The sequence below is a fragment of the Podarcis melisellensis genome (genome assembly GCF_964234715.1).
Source record: "Podarcis melisellensis genome assembly, chromosome: 1".
NCBI classification, from domain to species: domain Eukaryota; kingdom Metazoa; phylum Chordata; class Lepidosauria; order Squamata; family Lacertidae; genus Podarcis; species Podarcis melisellensis.
Genome location: NC_138528.1, coordinates 97,824,547 through 97,846,733, shown reverse-complemented (window position 1 = coordinate 97,846,733; position 22,187 = coordinate 97,824,547). Strand labels below are relative to the sequence as shown.

At 39.4% G+C, this 22,187-nt stretch overlaps 1 protein-coding gene across 3 annotated transcripts in view; it reads left to right on the top strand.

Moving 5' to 3' along the window:
* Positions 1 to 22,187, top strand: part of LRP1B (LDL receptor related protein 1B) — a 744,879-nt gene that overhangs the window by 318,269 nt on the left and 404,423 nt on the right. For all 3 annotated transcript variants that reach the window (XM_081928170.1, XM_081928171.1, XM_081928169.1), the window contains one exon: positions 18,862 to 18,999. In XM_081928170.1, coding sequence (XP_081784296.1) covers positions 18,862 to 18,999 — 138 coding nt within the window. The remainder of the gene's footprint in view (positions 1 to 18,861; positions 19,000 to 22,187) is intronic.

The window sequence follows — 22,187 nt, the reverse complement described above, 5'->3', positions numbered from 1 at the left end:
TGCATGCCTACCTAACCTGTACTTTCCAAAACAGGTGAAATGAAATATAGCAATGCTCTGAAATATTCACTTCTCTGAATTTTGTGGTGCAGTTTTCCGACCTCCCCCCGTCTTTTTTTGTTGTTGGAAAAATGCATACATTTGCTGAAAATGTGGATAAAAATACTCATATCAGTGAAAGCATGAATACAAAAATGCATTGTATCTGGGAACATAGCTTGGGAAAATGTGTACGTTAGGTAAGGTAAAGGTAAAGGGACCCCTGACCATTAGGTCCAGTCGCGGACGACTCTGGGGTTGCGGTGCTCATCTCGCTTTATTGGCTGAGGGAGCCGGCGTACAGCTTCCGGGTCATGTGGCCAGCATGACTAAGCCGCTTCTGGCGAACCAGAGCAGCGCACTGAAACGCCGTTTACCTTCCCACCGGAGAGGTACCTATTTATCTACTTGCACTTTAACGTGCTTTTGAACTGCTAGGTTGGCAGGATTTGGGACTGAGCAACAGGAGCTCGCCCCGTCACGGGAATTCGAACCACTGACCTTCTGATCGGCAAGCTCTAGGCTCTGTGGTTTAGACTACAGCGCCACCCGCGTCCCATGCGGTGGTAACCTTGCATTAAATTGTAGAGAAATGTACTGTAAAATGCTGAAGATTATTATTTTTAAAGTTGCAACCTGGTGTAGAGATGTGACAGGGACTGGAAAAATGAGAAACTGAGATAAACCAAAAGTGACAGATTGGCCCATTCCTATTCTAGTATAGGGTGAGAGGACTGTCGTTCCTGTTTGCTCTGAATTATGAGTGGTATTCAACTAAGTTTTACTCAGAGCAGATCCAATCAAATTAATGGATCTAACTTAATTATGCTCATTAATTTTAATGGGTCTACTCTGAGTAAAACTTAGCTGGCTACCACCCAGTGGTTTTAGTACTCCTGGATTCTGGCATGGCTATATGTAAAGATTCAAGATAGCTTTAGTAAAGAAAACGGGCAGGTAATAAAAACAAATGTCCTGCGTTTCAAGTGTTTTGCAGAAGCACACGAATACAGTCACAATTCTCTGTAGAGTTCAAGTAAAGCCAACAGTTAGTTTGATAGGAACAGTAATCTGCCTTTACTCATTCATTTATGAATAACTAGGGTCATGGCAAAAAGATTGAATTGAGAGGCATGGAAACATTGTTCTCTTACCTTTTTTAATACTTTAATTTAACCCTTAAGGCACTAATATATCAGCTTGGAGTATAGGGGTTGGAATTGAAGCTCACTTGAAGCCCCATTGACTTAAGTAGAAATTCATTTGTGTAATTGCGTGCCATGAACTGCAAAATTGGGGTGTCGGCTTATATTATTTCCCTGCCACTGTAGTTAGTGGCTTCATCTTCCCCTGCCCCCGCCAGATAAATTGCTTAGCCATGGATTGTTTTTACTGCATTTTAAATATAGCATTAGGTACTTAACGTATCAATCTGTTACTGAAATAAATATCTCTTGCAGCTAATAAAACGCTCAACCAACTCAGAAACAACTGATATGCCACAAGGGCACCTACTGTGCAAGATATTCCAAGTCAATTGCTATGGCTGAAATTGTAAACACACTTACCTGGGTATGATTCAGTGCAAGTAAACATGGATAGGTTTTGCACTCTCAGGCTGAAATCATATGCAAAGTTACATGAGGATGTGCCCCATTGAACCGACAGTGACTTGCGTCTAAATAAATAGGTATCAGATTGTTTTGTTGCAATTCTTTGTTTACTTTCTTGGGAGCTATTCACATTCAATTATATGAGACTTATTTCTGAGCAAATATACATAGAATATGGTACATAATTGATAAATTATATCAATAGCTGAAAATATCTGGATATATGCTTCTTAGGTACCAGTATTTGCTTTTATTTGTAATATCAAGGGCTTCACCATACCAAGCGATTATCCCTTTCATGATGGCAGGTTACCTGAAAACCTTTGTCCCTTTATTTAAAGGTCACTTCCCAGTGACACTTCTGCTGTAGGTGTCTTTGGCAACATGTCATTAATTGTGAATTTGAGGCAAATTTATACTGGGCCATTTGCTCAACATACCATTGTGTTACTTGCTCCCTGATGCTCCCCCAGTCTGCCCGCATTATTCCTCCACACAGCCAGTTCAAATTTTAGAGGAGGAGGAGTAACATGTTAGTTGTAAAGTTTTCAAAAGGGATGAAAAATCACACTCTCCCATACACAGGGAAAAAAAGGAATTATTTAGGGGTTGTGAGGTTTTCTAGCCTTGTCCAGTTCCCATCCAACCTTGTGCCCTAAATGAATGGTTGGGATCCTGCGTCGGACTGTTTTCTCTCCTGAACTCCCATTAATTGCCAACATGTCTAGTTGCAAGAGGCATTCACTCAATTACTGCCCAATCTCCCCCCCCCCAAGGGATTGAAGTTGTGCTATGCCACCACTGTAGCACTTTTAATGTTTTTATACATTCAAGAGATGGCAGAGAGGGACGGTTTTCCAAGGTGCAAAACTGTTAGGGGACAACATTTCAACACCTGATCCTGCCTCAATATAGCTGTATGCTTCCGTCGCTGGGCTCCGTTGAAAACGGCTTCTCCATGCAAACCAGGAAGTGACCTCTCTAGACCACAGAACGACTCTGCTTTTATTATCTCTGTGGCTGCAATCTCCTGGGTGATGCAGATGCCATTAGGCAGTTGAATGCACATACATACTCCACCCATTTCCCTTCCTCCCACCCACCTACATGCAGCCCCGGGCGCTGGCAACACACACTACACCACTGCAATGCTGTGATTGCTCTGCTAAACCTTCACTGGTTTCTCACCAACCCACCTGCACAAGGTTTGCACCTTAATGTTGCATTCTGTGCCATCTAGTGACACTCTTTGATCTTCAGTTGGTAGTGAGAGAGATGCACAGTTCATCTGTTCAAGGGGCTTTAAAAATATTTATTACGTTGCATGTTGAAGGACTGAGCCTTTTCCCTGGAAACCAATGCCTTGACTAAGTCCTGGTGAGCCTTGCTACAACTGTATCTCCATAAGTTCTAAATAGGCATAGAAGTAATGCAGTGTATAAAGGTTGGAACAAAAAAAGAAACAATATTTGGAATTAATGTGCAGTTTGCAGGCAAAGGAGATATGATGACTTGGGAAGGACCTACTATTTGCTGGGTAAATATTCCAGACGTGCTTGTTTAAGGCATTGGAGGGTAAGGAGAGATGCTATAGCTGTAGAAAGCAATGTATAATTTTTAGAATGAGAAGCTAAATAGTAACTGTAGGCTTATTCTGGCCATCTGGCAGCTACCATATCTTTCTGAAAGCTTGTATGTTCCTTATAATAAAACACTGGCGTTTACAACATTTCCCATAAACGATCTTGACACATTCTTGGGTTTCATGTTTTAAAACACAGCAACATTTCATCTGAATACATTTTAGAGTCTTGATGCTTCACAGTGAAATTTCACTCTAATATGGGGGCAGATGTTCTTAATATCTGTCATAAATTCAGCTGAATACACTCTACGTTATGATTAACTGAAAAATCTTTTAACTGCTAGGAATATGAGTACATGAAAGAGATGGATTGCTTTCAATAAAGTGAGTGTTTGTGCTTGTAAAACTGTGCAGTTTCTATTTCCATCCCTTGACAGTTGACTTTATTCTAAATTATTCTTTCCCAGCAGAATCTAAGTGTGTTTTGATTAAATCACTGTATAAACAATATACAACACTTGTTCAAATATACATAGAACTGTGGGCAATGTGTGTGTGTGGAATACCCCATTTCTCAATATAAAATACTCTCTTAATGTTATTCCACTGTGTTCTGCTAGCATATTTTAGCACATGTTGCTCACTGTCTATACCATTTGCATTAAACTGGGAGCATTAATATAAAGCAATAGGAAATTAGAAAGCATGTGCATGCCCTGCTGGCCACATGGATGATTGGTTATAAGTTATGAGAATGAGACGGGCAATGGAGCTGAAACAGAACTGAATGGAACTGACATGCTCATGATTCCCTACTTGCAAATGACAGCTCTTCTCAGCCAAACAGAGGATGCTCTTTCCTCATGTTGAGCCGTCATTAATTTGGGGCTAGCAAGACTGGAGGATCCTTGGATGCACCTGACAGCTTCACAAGGTGTGAATCCCAATTCACTGGACAAGCATGAGTGGGGCGCTCCCAAACTTGAATTGGGGTTCACTTGCCTCAGACAGAGAAAACACTGAATTTCAAGAGTCTCCTTAAACACTTGACCCATTTATATTTCCGGGCTCTTTGCTATAATGTGGAAAAAAATTGTCAAAATGTGAAATATTCTTAAGAATATCAAATTGTTGCTTCATGGTGCCGACACTATCTGGAACACTGAACTCAGTGGGCAAGAGTATGCAATATATTGCCTATTATTATATGAAGATGAATTAGTTTATTTATTTAATACGCTTCCCTAAAGAAGTCCAGGATGGCAAACAGATCTGCATTAAAACAACAGAACTATATTAAAATCTTAATTAAAAACCTTTAAACACAGTTTGAAACATCTGAAACATTCTAAAACAACAAGTGCAGTAAAACATTAAACTAATTTAAAAGAAGGTGTAACAAGATCTTGTGTCCTCTGAAACAATTTTTTTCAGCAGGCCTCTAAAATGGCATAGTGAAGATGCCTGCCTAATGTGAATAGGCATGGTATTGCAGAGCAAGGTGTTGCCACACTAAAGGAATGATGGATGTTGTGTGGCACTTGCAGTAAACTGGTGCCAATGTGTTATGGACTATAGATATATACAACTTGCCATGGCCCAATAGCAAACTGGCAGCCATTGCAGATCATTGAGCACAAGTATAATGTGCTGACACATTGTATCACTCCTGTCAGCAATTGTGTTTCATTGTTGCCCACTACCAGTAGTTTCCAGACTAAGGAGAAGGGAAGTCCCAAATACCTTTTAGCAAATAGATAATCAGGGCTGTCTTAAACATATGCAATACCGGGGTGCAAAGATCTGCCCGGCGTGCCCGTCTCCCCAGATTGCCCTGTCCCAGGTGTGCAGGAGGGCAGAGCTGGCTGGCCACCTCAGCGTCTCATTGGCTCGGTCACCCCCGAACTCATGGCGCAGAGCCACTCGCTGTGGTGCTCTGACCAACGGGTTGGCTCTTCCCTGGACTCAACTCTCGGGCCATGGACTCTCAGCCTGGTGCCCCTGAGAGCCCAGTGCCCAGGTGCCCTGCACACCCCTAGTGCCTATGCGTAAGACGGCCCTGTAGATAATGCAGTGCAAAATTCCTTGTTGGCAGGTAATACTGTGCCTGTGACTTTTGACATATTTCTTAAAACTGCACACCTTTTGTTTCTCTAATACCTCACACCGAAGGTTTTATAATTCACTTTCTCCCAAAAGGGCTGGTTTCTTTCCCCTCACATCCTCAATTTTGTTGTGGGATGAAATATTGTTGGTGAAACAAGGGAGATGGGAGTCCTAGTAGTTTATTAAATTTAATCACCGAGTCCCAAGGAATTATTGCTTCTTGTTTTATTTAAAGGCTTCTCAGCTCCTATGAAGTGTGCCCAAGCAGATTTTGTGAGGCAGTTGAAAATGCTGCGAAATTCCCTTCCTTATGCATTAACAGAAAAAGCCAGAAAGCTGGGAGGAGGGAACAGCCTCTACTTCTGCATTGTTAACTTTTGGGTTAGCAGAGCTTGTAACCCAAAGTGTTTGTAACTTGAAGCATTTGTAACCTGAGGTACAACTGTATCTATAAAAGGTTACCTCAGTCAACTGAACCATCAAGTATGCTGTTTCTATACTATGTTCAGGATTCAGAAACAAAGTATGCTGTTTGTGTTTAACAAAACAATTCTTCACAAATTAAAACTGATCTCATGTTTGCTTTCAATGTATTACTATATGTACTTTTGAAGAACCTGCACATAGGCTTGGGTGTAGAACAGAATTTCCAGTTGAAAGTTGTCTGCTGCTCTAACAGGATACTCCCAATTGAGAAGAACAGGAATAGAAATGTGGATCTGCTCTGTTCTGACTTGGTTGAGTAGCTGGTCTGCTTGGAACCAGGATATATCTTTTAGTCATTTAGTTTCTGAATGGAACTGGAGGCCCTTGGTACAATTAATCCTGTTGATGTAACTTTTGTAACATAGTTATGTTATGGTTCATTTATATAATGTTATTTGACTCAATGGCTTATAAAACTGTGAACAGCATACCAATACAAAAGAAGTAAACGGAGGGTTGAAGTCAAGGAAATCACTGCCTGAGCAGAAGTCTTCTGCCTGTGCAACATAACTTCTCCTTCCTTCCCTGCCCCTCTCCACTTCACCTCATATCTACTCTGGATGTTCCCTTCAACTCTCTGGAGTAAATTTCATGGGGGAAAGAGAGGGAAGGGAAGTTCCATTGCATGAATGGCAATGATGTTGTTAGATGCCGTTGTATAAAAGTACCCTCCTGACAGTCAATCAGAACACTATAAAAATATCTGTCAATCACAATGGATAAGTGTTTGTGAGCGGCGTTCATATTCTCATTGCACATGCAACTCCGCATAGAAACATAGGAAAGAAATCAAGGCCCTCTGATCATTCCATCAGCAACCGAACGATCTCCCTTCTCCTCCCCCTGCGCACTGTTCAGCATGTTAAAGCCAAAAAGAAGTCACAATTTCTGTGATTTGTAAAGTTTTTCTTCTAGATGCAGTTTTTGCTTTTACATCGTAAAAAGGCACTTTATAACTGCTATAATGTTCAACTGTGAATTCTCACAGGTAAAATGGTTTTATATTATTTCTGTGCAGTACATCGTATGAAGAAATGATTTACACATTCTGTTTCAGTGAGATTTCATTTACATTTATGTGTTCTTCTAGAGGACAAAAGTGAATGAAATACACTGAAAAATAGGCAATTATTTTTTAAAAAGTATACATTACACTGCTGCATTATAAGTAAAAAAGCTTGAAAATTAGTGACAGCACAGATTAAATAATGCAATACTTTGATTCCCTCATCCCCTCTATTTTAAAAGTGATCCATAATTTGAAAGGACCACATTGGCTCTGTAAATAACATATTTTGTTTTCAAAAGTATGAATGTTATAATGGCAAATTCTCATGTAAATACCTAAATTACACATTAATATAGCAGTGAACATCACCCAGCAAAAACAACATTTTTAACTAAGAAGGTAGGTTATAGCCAACGGGTGTACAACTAAAAGACAGTTCTTGCCCCAAACCTTTATCTTTTCCACATGCCTCCAACCCCCGACTACTGAGAGTCAGCCCTCCATAATATTTTCCCATTTTCATAATTGCTAAGAGTAGAAAATACTATGGCTTGGATCCAGATTTTGCCTTCTGTGAACAGAAGGCTTTTCAATCTTTTAGTGGAAAAATCCCCGTGGTGGAACAGGGGAAGAGACAATATTTGTCAGTTGTCCTCTCCTCCTGCTTCTATCTTCCCACTATTTCAGAAAGTTGGAAGACCCTCTAGAACAGCAAAGCACTGGGGGCTACAAGGGAAGAGGGGTTTTTTTTTGGGGGGGAGACTTCTCCTTTTTCTGCTGATGGGAGCTTATTGGACCTAACTCTGCTTAGGGCTGCTACCTCCAGAGAGGGGAGATCCTGCATCCAACTCTTGAATTCCTCAACTATAAGATGAGAACATTGTATAGGAAATGCCAAAAGAATTAATAATTATGAAAACATACTTTCCTCAAACTTGTATTAACTGAGCTGGACATTCTGGTAAGGTGTTTTTTTGGTTGTGTGTTGTTGCTTCACATTTCTTTTTTAAAACAAACAAACCCTCCCACTTTAATACTAGTAAATATTTAATTTAATTATGCATATTTTAATATGATATATATATTATTTACAATTATATCCCACTTTTTTCTCTCCAAGCAGCTCAGGGTGCCATGCATGGTTCTTCCCTTTCTCAACAACTCTGTGGTGTTGTTTAGGCTGAGAGGTAGCAACTGGCTTTAGACGACCCCCTCCCCCGGTGATGGTCTTGATGGCCAAGTGAAGATCTGTACCCTGGTATCTCAGGTCCTAGTCTGACACTCTAACCAATATACAGTACCACCCTGGCCCAATAGTTGAGGAAAATGTTGTATGGTCCTGTGAAATTCAGGGAACACTGTGCATTTACAAAAGATTTTTGCCATTTGCTCGTTTCCTTTTAATCAGAAAGAATAAAAGAATAGCAGATGGTTATTGTATGGATCTACAAATTACGTGCCTACTATTTTGCTGTCATCATAAACTTTGTACTTCTGTTACCTATACTCACTACATTTCTGCAAAGATCAACATCTACATTTTTCTGCTGACATTTATTTAAGTTGGGTAAGTAAATATCCGAACCATAAGTGGGGAAGTGTTACAATATTGCTGGTATTGGACATTTTAATTGTATGGGTAATTAACACCCTTTTGTTCACCTTACTATCATTTCTCTCAAGCTGAGGCACTTATTATCAGCCCATTCTTTAGCATGCAAAGACACCAAATCATTACAACAATTGACACAAGGAAGCCTCAAAATGTGTGATGCTAATTAAGTTTAAGAGAAAAAAACACCCTTTAAAATTACTAATAGGTTCCTTATAACTAATGAATGACAATTTACATGAGACAACATTCATTTCTTACTACAACAGGCATTAAACACTGCTTTTAGTGTGTTGTATTAAATCACCAGAAAAATCCATTAACAAAGCTTTTATGTCAGTCTCTTAGAATATAAAGAATACCAGCAGCTATTTAAGCATTCTGCAAGCTAAAGAAGTCTTTGGCACATTTTCTTTGATTTTTCAATACAATTGCAGAGGTTCACAATTTTGTTCTTGAAATGGTTGGACAATGTGCTCTGAAGAATTCTTTCTTGTGCAATTGGTAGGGGCTGCTCAGTCTTCATGTGTGTGAACTGTAGGTTTCAGTTTACTTTTCTGGTTTTTCTTTTTCCTTAAGAAAAATGTGCAGGCTAGCTTTGACTTAATTAACTATAATTCGGAAGATATTTTTTCAACTAAAGATTAGAGGCACACTCTAATTTTGCAAGTAAGATTCCTAAAATAATGTACAGGAGGCATTAAGAATTCAAAAACCAAATTTAGTCAATAAGGCAATCTGCATCCTCTTGCGATTTCTTAATTGCTCCTTTCCAAATGCCAAACTGTTTTTTCCCCCTAATGATGTTACTGCTCAATGTTACTTATTAGCTAGCATCATCCACTGCAATGTGCATGTGCAATAATGGGATTTCTGAACTATAGGCATTCTTTTTAGGGCAGATTCAGAGTGAAACACATTTTAAAGGTTTAGGAAGGCATTCATAGGTTAAGGGGAAAAAATAAACTTTTAACACAGTTATCCAGCAAATTGAGGGGGGACAGAGCAGGGAAATGATTTCAAAGAAGAGGACCATTTAAAAACTGCTTAGGGAGCATAGTTACCCATGACTGTAATGGTTGTTTTATACAACTTCCTAATATTTGTAATGCAAATAATTGGTGTAAACCCAATGCTGGTCCTAGAATTGCCATTCCTATTAACCTTAAAGCAAAATTTCAAGGGAGAAATGGAAATGTTTGATTTGAGAAAAATGTGAATTTCAAACAAAGTTAAGACTAGTGAAATTTCTCAAGAGGGTGGTTTCTAGCTATCCTTGTTCCAATTGCATCTTAAAGAAACATGCATTCCTTCTTTTTGAACTACTGCTATGGTTTTGTACCCATGGTTTTGCCAGATAATCCCTATAAATCTCATCACTTTGGCACTTCACTGCATCTAATGAAGGTTGCTCTCAAAGCCAGCATATCACAATCTGTTGGCCCCAACGTCAAGTCAGCCTGGTCACAGCTCTAGTTCTAAGCTGGTGTGTGTGTGTGTTACAGAAAATAATACTTTTAACTTAAGACAACAATGTACAATTGTTGCAGTGTGGGGTCTTTCTGTTCAATGTCCTCTCAGTGTCAATAGTCCATTCCATTTTCCTCTCCCTGGTTTTTCATCCCTCCCTCCTAAACAGATTGTCTGCATTATTCTCTCCAGTGACCAGACTCGGCTTGGGGAGGGAGAATGGGGTTCCCCAGAGTTCTCCCCCACAAGATGATTCATACTTATACAAGCCTTAAGGTCCTCTTAAGCCTGCTGATACCTTTCTTTCAGTTGTAGATGGTAGCATTTTGACTACATGAGGACTGACAGAGTTTTGAGATTGCTATTAGTATATGCCTTCATATATATTTTTGATGCTTCTCATTGGTTTGGGACATTTAACTGCAACATGCTGTGGGGGGACACTTGCACTGCCTAATCATTCATGTGTTATTTCCATTTGCCTTTCTTTATGTTCCCCAGTAATAAAAAGCTATCAGCTCCATAGCTTTAAAAAGGAGGAAAACCCCATGGGACCAAAATTTTCCACAAAGTTAAAACCTATCAATGTAGTTACAGCAGTTAGAGCAAATCATTCAAGCAATTCCAACTTCACCAAGGATCCATTACAAGAGAAAATGTTATTCACAATGGGAGAAAGAATTTCTTTTTTTTTTAATGGAAGTAATGCAAACTGAGGCTGAAAACAAGTTGAACAAATGTCTGTTATTTTCTCACTAATATCAGGTGAGAGGGAAGTGGAAATGATGGTTTGGAAAATTACATGCAGAAAGCAGGGCTAAGAGAAAAGAGACATAACCAAATTGAAGAATGTTGGTGCTTGTTGGAGATTGCCTACAGCAGCCTGCATTAAAAGCTCTTCTCGCATCTTAGAAATTTCAGCTGGGTTATTTATTTTCAAGCCCCTGAAGCACTGATCCTATACACACTTACTAGGGAGTAAGTCTTGTTGAAATCAGTGAGCTGATTCCAAGTAAGTATGCAAAAGATTGGTTTCACCTTTCTCACTTTCATTAGACAATGACTGGAAGAAAACCATCGCATGAGAGAACCAATCAGCAACTATGGGTGCATTAATATCTCCAATAAGTCTGTGTTATTCACTCTGAAACTGAATGTGGTTGGGCTTGATCATTAAGTTGCACAAATAAGCTGTAGGCACAGTAGGAGGACACAGTCCATTCATTTAGATCTTATTGTGTCACTACTGTACAATAATCAGGCCTAGATGCACATTTGCCGTTTTCAAGCCATTAAGTCTCTGATACCAATACAACCACCCTTCTCAAGTTAATTTGAACGGGTCATTTATGTGGAAGTCTGGAACAGCTTAATTGTACTGCAACACTTTAAGCATAAGCCAGAATGAATGGCATCCTGTTGATGGAAACTGGAAGCTCTCACTTGTAGTGAAATGTACCAAAACAAAACTAAAAGCCAAAACAGTTTCTTCTTTCTGAGAGTATATGTATACAGTTGTTTCATTGTTTTGTTACAAAGAGACCAATTTACTATGAGCTCGTCCTGGGGTGCTGTAAACTGGAGGTGCTCCAATGACTTGAACAAAGCTAAAATGATTTAATGAAGCCGAGGTCTACTTCTGTAACTTTTGTATTTTCAGGTTTGCAGGTAATACTTGCCGTCATTTATTGTTTTTCATAGTGCTCTCTCTTTTGTTGTTGTTTGTTGAGACCGATGCTCATTGTCGTTGCGCTGCTAGGATCCTTCAGTCAGCTGCAATGCAAATACAATACAGATATGCTTGTTTTATTTAAAGGGACTAAACAAAGTATACATCATACTGAGATGCTCCCAAACTCAGTTAAATGGTAATATTGTTGCAAACAGCAGCGCATAGCATAGAACTATGCAAAAGGGATTGCATATGAATGGGACTTTCAATCTGTTTAGACTTAGACACCATGATTCTGTATGCATTATGTAGTTGAGATTGCTGCATTGGCTAGATGATCCTCGGGGTCCCTTTCAACTCTACAGTTCTGATTCTAGAAAGAGAATGCTGATATATTTGTTATCACTTGCTATCAACTTGCTTATGCCCCCCATACTTGAATGTTTACTGTCTTTTTGCTTTTTTCCTCCCAAAATTTCTACATTGTGCAAACAGTTAAGATTTCCATGTTTACTCAGTTTTAAGCCTCACCAAAGCTGTCTCCAGACATTCAGTCTGAATGCATGAACGGTCAAATGGGAATGTGCAGGAGGATTTATGATTGATACTAGTCTGAAAGGGGCTGTCATAGTTCACAGAGAGCCCTGTGGGTGAGTAAGGCAGCCCTTTTCAGACTAAGGGCAATTGGGCATGGCTGGGGAGTGTGTCCAAGACTTTAGCTTCATTCCTTTAATTTGCTGTGTATAGTGCATGATAATTAGGCTTGCACCCCTTTGAATTCCCCTTCTACTGCCTGTTTATGGGTTTAAATTCAATTGCCCAAATACTGTATTCTTCAGGAGTACAGCATTACCATTTCAGCCTATGCTTATAAAACATAGTTCTAATGGTAGTTGTATGGATTTTTCTTTCTAGCTTAAATATCTTAATTACAGTCATTAATCAACTTCATCAGATAATACTGCAGAGAGAGTCCGTAGGTGCTTGCTTTATGAAAACCACTGCAGAGAAACCTTTGTTTTGATTGCCAGTACCAAGGATATTATGACAAGCATCTGAAGACTTGTGATAGGTGAGGTCCTGGCTGGCCTTTTGGGGAACTACAAAGATCCAAGGTCAGTGGAAGGAGAGCTCCTCTCTCACCCAGGACTCCCATCTCTGAGGTCACTACACGGTCACCCTGCCACCCTCTGACCGCTCTTAATGCATGGTTGAGGGTAGGAAAGGCAGCTGATTCATTTTGTGCTCAAATTATTTGCAAATTCATTTTAAAAAGAAAACATTTGAAGATATAGGGACAGTGTGGTATGTTCATGTTGGGTGTGTGTACATTGAAGATCCATGTTCCCTATGATTTTAAAGTTCTTGGACAAGTCAGTACCTCCCAATATTAAGCTAAGCACATGTGGATAAATGGATTTAGAATTGTGATATTGATGAAATAAAGATTTTAAATTGCTTTCTTTACAGAAAGCTGTAGGTAACATTACTAGAGCGTGCTCTCTCTTTCTCTCTCTCTGTCTCAGGGATAGATAATACAATCCTTTATCCAACTGGCCCCCTTGAGCACAGTAGGAGTGACAAGACACAGTGCCTCCCAATTCACCTGACACACCTCCCCCCATCCCTCACATTACCAAATTATACATGTGAGCTACACATACTGTATGAACAGTCCAACATGTGTAGACTGACTTAACATATCTAACTCTTCACAGAGGCACAGTCTTAGTTGCTGATTAACTGGAGTCCTGGAGCCACTCTGTCTGGAACAACACAAACACACACACTGAGCTACACAGACAGAGAGACACTGAGGCCCACAGAGAGGCTGGCTGCTTTTATAGGGAGAATGAGTCATCACTCAAGATGGGTCACGAGTCACAGTGACTTAGCAGTTTGCTGTTAACAGTTAACAGGCTTAGGCTTGAATGATTGTGTAAGCCTTGTAGGCCTTGCCTTACTTCTTCTGCTCTCAAGAACCTTTATCTCATGACACTCCAAACTTCCAAATGATAGTGGTTACTTTCTGTATGCATATGTACAAACACAGACAGGCAAAAACTTGCATTAAGAACCACTTTTATATGCACTTCCACTGGGAGAGGGGATAATTATAGAACAGCAAAGAATGTGAGCCCTCGAAAGAATGATTCATCTGTATTTCTTTATTTTAAAAAACCAATTTAAAATCTGAGACGATTTATATCAAACTGTCTTTCCCTGATACATGGTGTCCTCAAATGCATTATGTATTATTGAATTATGTTGTATGGTCATATATGAGATCATTTCGAGAGAGAACATAATTTCCGTCTTCTCATTGTAATGTGACTGTTCCAGTAGCAGATGGATGTGGTTTTATTGAGGAAGGAGGATATGTAGGGACAAAAACAACATTGAAAATTTTAAAGTAGAGTGACATTTTTCCTGATTGCTTTAAAACTTTTACTCTATTGTTGTACTGACCTTTTTTTGTAATACTACTAGGATCACATCTTGCATGGGGGTTACGTTCCAGGGGATAGCATGTAAAACCCAAATTGCTTATAATCAGAACGAGCCCCTGAAACCACCCTCACATGAGCAGTCTTGCCTTTAGTAGCCAGTGCAAGATCTTGCAGGTCTCTCCAAGATACCACTTCCAGAGCCTGATGAGACCTTTGCAAAACCCAGTAAGAAAGGTAAAAGCTCTTTCCACAGTAATTCTTGCTGAGAGTGCGTAGTCCCAGTCCATTCCCTAGGGGTGGGGGAATGCTTCACATTGAGAAGTGCCCTGAGGGTGGGGAGTGCCAAACCTTTCTCTATTGCCCTGACTTCCCTGTGCCCTAAGGTGAGTTCCTGCTGAACATTGGGCAGAATGTTGAGGTAGCAAAGGCAGCTTTCATATTTCTTTGCAGCCTACAGTCAGGGGTGCTCTTGTTTGCCCATCACTTTTATTGAATGCTAAAGTCATTCCTCTCTCTCTCTCTCTCTCTCTCTCTCTCTCTCACACACACACACACACACACACACACACACACACACACACACAGGATGCGAATGAAGGGGCCATTAGAATATTGTTCTCTATATGATCCCAAAAACTGTTTGAGCCATTTTCTCCTCTCTCAGAATGACTGGCTTAGGCAGGTAAAAAGATAAGAACAAAAGCTGAATGGATTATTGTACCCCAGACAGGGGCCACAAGAAACAAAGCCCCATCTTATTGCTATTAGTGCAAAACACATTTTTACTGTGTGAACACATGTCGAGGTCCATCAGGAGAACAAGGGTGGCATTGATGGAGCAGACTGAAATGTTTATTATTCAAGGTTGTAAGAGATAAGCAGACTCAGGAACGTATATTGCCGTGGCGTGGAGAGGCTGGTGAGGCCATTGCAGGGGAGAAGGGGGGCAAGCAAGCCCATATAAGGTCAAGCCCATAGAAGGACATAGGAAGTTGGTAAAATTATGATTTCCCAGAAATCAGGTGGCATTATTCTGCAAATAATAATAATAATAATAATAATAATAATAATAATTTATTATTTGTACCCCGCCCATCTGGCTGGGTTTCCCCAGCCACTCTGGGCGGCTTCCACAAAAACCAGAAATACACTAAAATATCACAGATTAAAAACTTCCCTGAACAGGGCTGCCTTAAGATGTCTTCTGAAAGTAAGGTAGTTATTTATCACTTTGACATCTGATTGGAGGGCGTTCCACAAGGCGGGTGCCACTACCGAGAAGGCCCTCTGCCTGGTTCCCTGTAGCTTTGCTTCTCGTAATGAGGGAACCGCCAGAAGGCCCTCGGCGCTGGACCTCAGCGTCCGGGCAGAACGATGGGGGTGGAGACGCTCCTTCAGGTATACTGGGCCGAGGCCGTTTAGGGCTTTAAAGGTCAACACCAGCACTTTGAATTGTGCTCGGAAACGTACTGGGAGCCAATGTATAAAAAGGGCTGGCAAGCTCAGAGAAGGCAGGCAGACATTGGGCAACATGTGTCTGTACCATTACTTTGTCATGACAAAATAAAAAAAAATATTTTACTGCTGTCTGATTGACTCTTTGAAGCGAATTCTGATACTCCAAAGGAAAGGTCTATCACAATTATCTGAGCTTAACTGTGGCCTTTCACACATCTGCCTTTGACATGTAGTCTGATCCTATACATCAGTGATGGCCAAACATGGCCCTCCAGCTGTTTTTGGACTACAACTCCCATCATCCCTAGCTAACAGGACCAGTGGTCATGGATGATGGGAATTGTAGTCTAAAAACAGCTGGAGGGCCGAGTTTGGCCATCACTGCTATACATGTTTTCTGAGAACTAAGTCCCATGGAATTCTGATGACTTTATGCATTACCAAGCTGTCATGAACAGGGATGCAGCTCTAGGGTGCCACGAATCTTCCGTCACTGTGCATGAACTCTTAAATTCCACTTCTCTTCTACCTGCTGGTGTCACTCACATTATGGCAGCCTAGTCACTATGACTAACCCAAGGCCCCTCCCCATGCCCCTCTGAATAGCTGCATGGTTGCACATATTGGCAAACCTAAAGGCATGCAAAGCTCATTTTAAATTTAGAGTGAAATTTTATAATTATACTTTTGCAGCTGTGTTGACCTACTCTGCAAAACCCTACAAAACACATAAGAGGCCCAGCTCAGGGAAACTACCTTCATTTTCTTAAATGTATGATGCCTAGGTTAACTAGGAATAGCAACATAGTACAAGCTCTTATCCTGGCCACAAGATTATCTTTAGCATGTCATAGTGTTGCTTAGGTCAGGATATTTTCTCCCAGTATCTTCTATACTGAGGAAATAAATTATCAAGATTGACTGAGTGCATTCCTCTTCCAGCAGCTGAGCACTGAAAATGCCTAGGATGAGGAGACCCCGAATGGAGGGAGGGATGAACCAACCCTTTGCTTACAGGCTTTCTCACTCAATCCTAGCATAACTTTATTTTACAATATTACCTGGCCTTGAGAGAGCAATATGCCAAGAAAGAATATTAACTACATATACCCAGACCACTCAGTGTCAGAATAATCACATTTGTATGTTAATCAGTCCTCTTAATCTATTGCTTATTTGTTTTTGTAAACAGAATAAAAAATTCCCCTTAGAAATGTAGTTTCATGATTAATATATATTTCTGGGAGTCTATTTATCTTCACTTCAAACCATCCCCTGTTCACAAACAAATAGGCTTTTGCAAGTAGTTGTGTGATCCCCTTCACAGGGGGATAAGTCAGATAATATTTTAAAGATTTCAGAATGTTTGTGCTCTTTATAGGAGAGTGTATATTTTAGCAGAAGGAAGTAAAAGAGCCAATTGACTTAGTACAGTGGAAGGTAATCTTGTGGAAGACTGATGCAAATTATTTTTCTGTCAATAGAATAAAAGAACTTTTCTGATTTTCAGTGTAATGTGAAAAAGAACTAAACTCTTCCTCCTTTTATCCATCTTTGGCTGGCTCAGTGTGCTTCAATATGGCTCTTTCTTGTGTGTTCAGCGCTCCTCATGCATACAATGACATTGTTGGCATCAAAATGTCAGGTTGTATTTCCCTCTGTTTAATCCAAATTTACCCTTTCTAGGGGAAACCCCCTAAAACTGTGTATACATTACCATTTACTCTGGCTCCGGTGTGCTGCTACCATTGGTGTTTGAAGTTGTGTACATGCAAATTTATTAGTCTGCAAGGTGCCACAATGCACTTTATTTTTGATGCAACAGACTAACAGATCTACCCTCTGGAAGTTGCTGATAAACAGTCCTTTGCTTAAATCAGAGATATTGCATGAACCACAATTGTGGATTATGAGCTATGTTGGGGCCAGATGGGAAGCCCATGGGAACCAGAATGAGCTTTCAAGCTGCTTGTTAGATTTCCTCAATCTGGGACTTCAAACAAACTTAACATTAAATGCAGCACTTAGCAAACATGTTGATGTGAGGCCCACCTATAAACTTAGTATTTTGAGACCCATCTGTGACTTAACTTTACCTTACCATCCCTACTTCTCCCTTCTACTTTCCTGCTCTACAACAGAAAATGCAAGAATATCACATCAATAGTTAACAAGTGTATATTGTATGGGCATATGCTGGCAGTATATATTCAAACAGAATTTAAGCAAGACATAGAGGGAGAGAGTGATCCTGAATTTTAAAGGGGCTACAGAACAGTATTGTTACGCTGTTGGCTTGGTGAAACAGCCCCTGGAAATGGAGGGGGGCATTTAAAAAACCTCCCAGTTGTGCAACCCACCCAGAAATACAATGGCATGCCCTCGAACATTTCTCCAATGAAAATAGGGACATCCCATTCCATAATGATAATTTTACTGTTTATACCCCACACATCTTATTGGGTTGCCCCAGCCACTCAGGGCAGCTTCCAACATATATAAAAACATAATAAAACATTAAACATTTTTTTAAAAACCTTCCTTATACAGGATTGACTTCAGACGGCTTGGGGGTCAGATAACTCCATACCCTCCAACATTTCTCCAATGAAAATAGGGACATCCTTAGGAAAAGTGTGACATTCCAAGATCAAATAAGAAACTGGGATAGTTTCTCTAAATCAGGGACATCCCTGGACTTGGAGGGTGTGCGATGGGTCACAACAATGGGCTGTGCCCCACAATTACTAATTTAAGGCACATAATCTGATTCATAGCAAATGGGCACAAAACAATAATTTACCAAGGCACGATAATAATTAGTATTTTGGTGTTCTTGATGTTGCCATATGTCATAATGAATGCATTTTTGTCTAGGTTGTTTTACCCTTCTCTGCTATAAATAGTTAAGTCCTTGCCTAAGGTCTCCTAAATAACTGACTTGCAGGCTTGTGTTGTAATCATATTGAAAAATAAGAACTGAATAATATTTGAAAACAATCTGCACACTGTCCTTAATGTTGCTAAATATAATTTTCAGCATCCCTAATCTTTAGAGAAAAGTAAACCTGCCATAAAAATGATAAATTGCATAGTCTTCATTTTAAAAAAATAATCCTCTTTAAACAGTTGATTTTCTTTTAATTATGTTAATCCTTATTAAGAGACTATAATTCTGCTGGTAATGCACAGAAAAGCTGCATAGTAGACAAATGCATAGAAAAGCTTGCAGCTAGCATTAAAGTGGAAATATTATGCAAATACACGACAGTGGGGTACTTTCTTTGCTTTACTAATCTTTATTTATTTGAACAGAATCAGAATGCATATTAATTAGCCTGTATCTATTCTTTTTTTTTAGGTCCTGAAGAAACAGAATTCAAGTGTCCCCTGAATCATATTAAATGTATTGGCACCAACAGATGTATTCACTTGTCTCTACTCTGCAATGGCGTGTATGACTGTCCTGATGGATATGATGAAGGCGTACATTGTCGGGGTAAGTGAATTTGATGATGGTTTGAAACATCCCACTTTCAGGAGTTTAGGGGTCATAGTGGTTGAGTTTGTGTATTATTTTTAACTTTTAGATTTGCTCTTGTGGATACATTAAATGCAAGTTTCACCACTTATATGCTTAATCGGAACCTTTTAGCTTTCTAACAGCTTTATTGAACTTTAGCTGGATTGGGGCTGTTCTTTGCTTTCTTCCCCCGTCTTGCAAGGAAATGTTATAAAACGTGGTGGGGCTTGTGGGCAGAGGGGCATCTGGGGTTGTACGAAATTCTTCCGATTCTGAAAGTTCCCTCCTCTCAGTTCTATCGCTACCACTTATAAACTGTCCTCATCGTCACACGCCATGACATATTGCCAGAATATGAATGGCTAGGAAACACCCCCTTTTTAGCCGCAGTTAAATAAAATGAGTGTACCCAACTTTGCCTTTCCAACATCATCTTCTCTGACTCCCCTCTGTGCATTTGTCATCCATGCTACTTTTGGTACAGTATCTCGCCTTCATTCATCAACCCACTTCCATCTTCTCTAAACCCACTTCAGGGCATAGGAGTCAGCTCCTAAACACCAAGGTCCCTTTGCCCCTTCATAAAATATTTGAAGCCTGCCCCCCACAGGTTGAAGGGCATTCAAATGGTGTGCATGCATCACCTCTTGTGATCAATTATGCAGGCTGGGGCTTACCTAACCCCCAAATATTTATTTAAGTTGGTACCCCTGCTTCAGAGCCAGACTAGGTTCAATTTAGCAGTGGTTCCATATCCACCTTGGTATTCCTCGTGATTCTTCACTAATCATTTGTCTGGTTTCTACGTTTTGGCTTACCCTGAGATGTATATTTAATGTGTATACATGTTCATCTGGCTTACCTTGAGCAAATATTTGATAGTAGTCATAACTGCAAAGCCATAATAGACTTACTATTGCTTCCACATTTAGGGATTTGATTGATGTGCGATATCAGATAATGCTTTGTGTTGGCATTCACATGTTCACACATAAAGTATGTAAGGTTTTTAATGTTATTCTCTGCCCTACACTGTTTTGGTGGTCAAAGTGGGAAATTGTTCAATAGACCAAATCATTTTGTATTTCTGAGAATTTGAATCTTTAAGTAACTATTAAGAATGGCATTAAGAGAACGTCAGCATTTAATGATATAAAGTGCTATTCAAACAGTTGTCAAAAGAAAAGAATTCATTTAATTTGGCAGTTTTTAAAGTGCAATTTGTCTTAGCCCTCAACACGAATTATGCTCCTGGGATCCCTTCCCCCGTATATGTTTGTTAAAACTGCTAAATGAGTGAATAAGCCTAATTAGTAACATTGCAAGGTTATAAATCAGCTCATTAAAATGGTAGCTGTTCTTATTTATGTACAAATACTGAAGCATCACAAGCATTAGATCTATTTATTTTATTCTAATATTTATAGATTGTGTTCTCTGCCAAAAGAGTGGCACTCAAAATCTGTACAACTTGAATAAAAATACAGGGTTGTCACTCTATTGATTGCTTCCATTGTTAGGTACTGAGCAAATTCAATACAACTATTCTGATTTAAAGAAATCACTTTTTTAAAAAGTGTGCAATTCGTTATGCAACGTATATATTTCAGAACAAAATTCTGAAATTGCTTTATGAATGCTGATTTCAAGGGAAATGTGTTTGTAAAATTTAAATAAAACATTTAAAAGCCTAATTTATAAATTCAGAATGTATAACTGCAATCAGGGTGAATCACTATGTAGTGGCCCATTGAATGATGTTCTTGATTTGATTGCTTTCTTTTCTTTATTGTGGTCTTTATGGGTTTTCGTCTTCTTTTGTATCTGCAAAAGAAAATATGAATTATTAAAATATGGAGGCATTTCAAAAGTGAATATTCAGTATAAACATCAAAAGTTTGTGCGTCTGCAAAAGTTGTGCTGTTTCCCATTCCAAAAACCTTCAGGCTATAATTTATTATACCAGCCACAGTGCTGCCATTCCTCTACCTCAGGACTCAGCTACACAGCTGCAAACAAAACGTTTTAAGTGTGTTGTAAAGTGCAATATACAAATGTGACACTAAATGGTGATAGTGAGCTATGCCAAATTCAATATATTTTTCAAAAGCATTTTCACAGCATTTTTTATATGTGTGTAGATTCCACCTCGGTGTCAGTAAAAGCTGTTTGCATAGCGCAGCGGCATGGAATAGGTGCAGCACTCCACTTGTATTGCAACTGCATTGATGTCTGTGTCTGGTGCTCTGCTGACCCTACCGGTAACAAAAGAAGCTTAACACTGTAACCTGTTCTCAGCTGGCACAACATGTACAGTATGTGCATGAGAATATAGGATTAGGTCGCCTGGCTTTGATGTTCTTTTTTTCAAATTTAAAGCTTTCATTGCAAAATATTTGAATTACTTGGTAACTTGGGACCATTTGTAGATCCTAGAGAAGCACGGGTTAGTTGTCAATTTGGATTCATGTCTGAACAGCCCTATATGGATGACAACTTATACTACTAGGATGCCATTTGTGGTTTCTTCTGGGGCAACCCTGCAAAGTATGTTAGTGTTATTTCCACTTTGCAGATGGAAATTAAGACTGAAATGTTGTAATGTAGTCTGGTACTGGTATTAAAGAAGTGCCATGCAAACCAAATTCAGATTCACATGACTGCTTAATTGAAAACAGTGCTGATCAGTAATTCACAACTGATATGCATAGCAGAGAATTTAATAAGGGGTACAGGAAGCTAAGAGCTCATTCAAGCGACAGATAATGGCTTTTGTTTGTCGCTTTAAAAGCTTAGAGTCATGGAGATAAATGCTACTGTAGGACCTAGGGAGTAGATGGATTAAAAGTCAAACACATGAAAAGGAGTATACATTAAAGGGATAGCTGTTGCCTTATTCTTACATCTTTTTGTTTTATGACATGAAATAATATATACATCAAACATGTATCTTCATGCTCAGTTTGACACTAAATATCCTGTACAAGTATAAGCCCTAATTTGTTTTCAGATACCCCTCTACATTGGTAGATTTGCTAGAAAAGATCTGTGATAAGGACAAGCTTTGCTTGTGATGACTAAGAAACACAAAAATGATTTTAATCAAAGATAGAATGTTGGTGGAATATTTTTTGCTTCCAAACTCAAGGCAACACCTTCCAAGT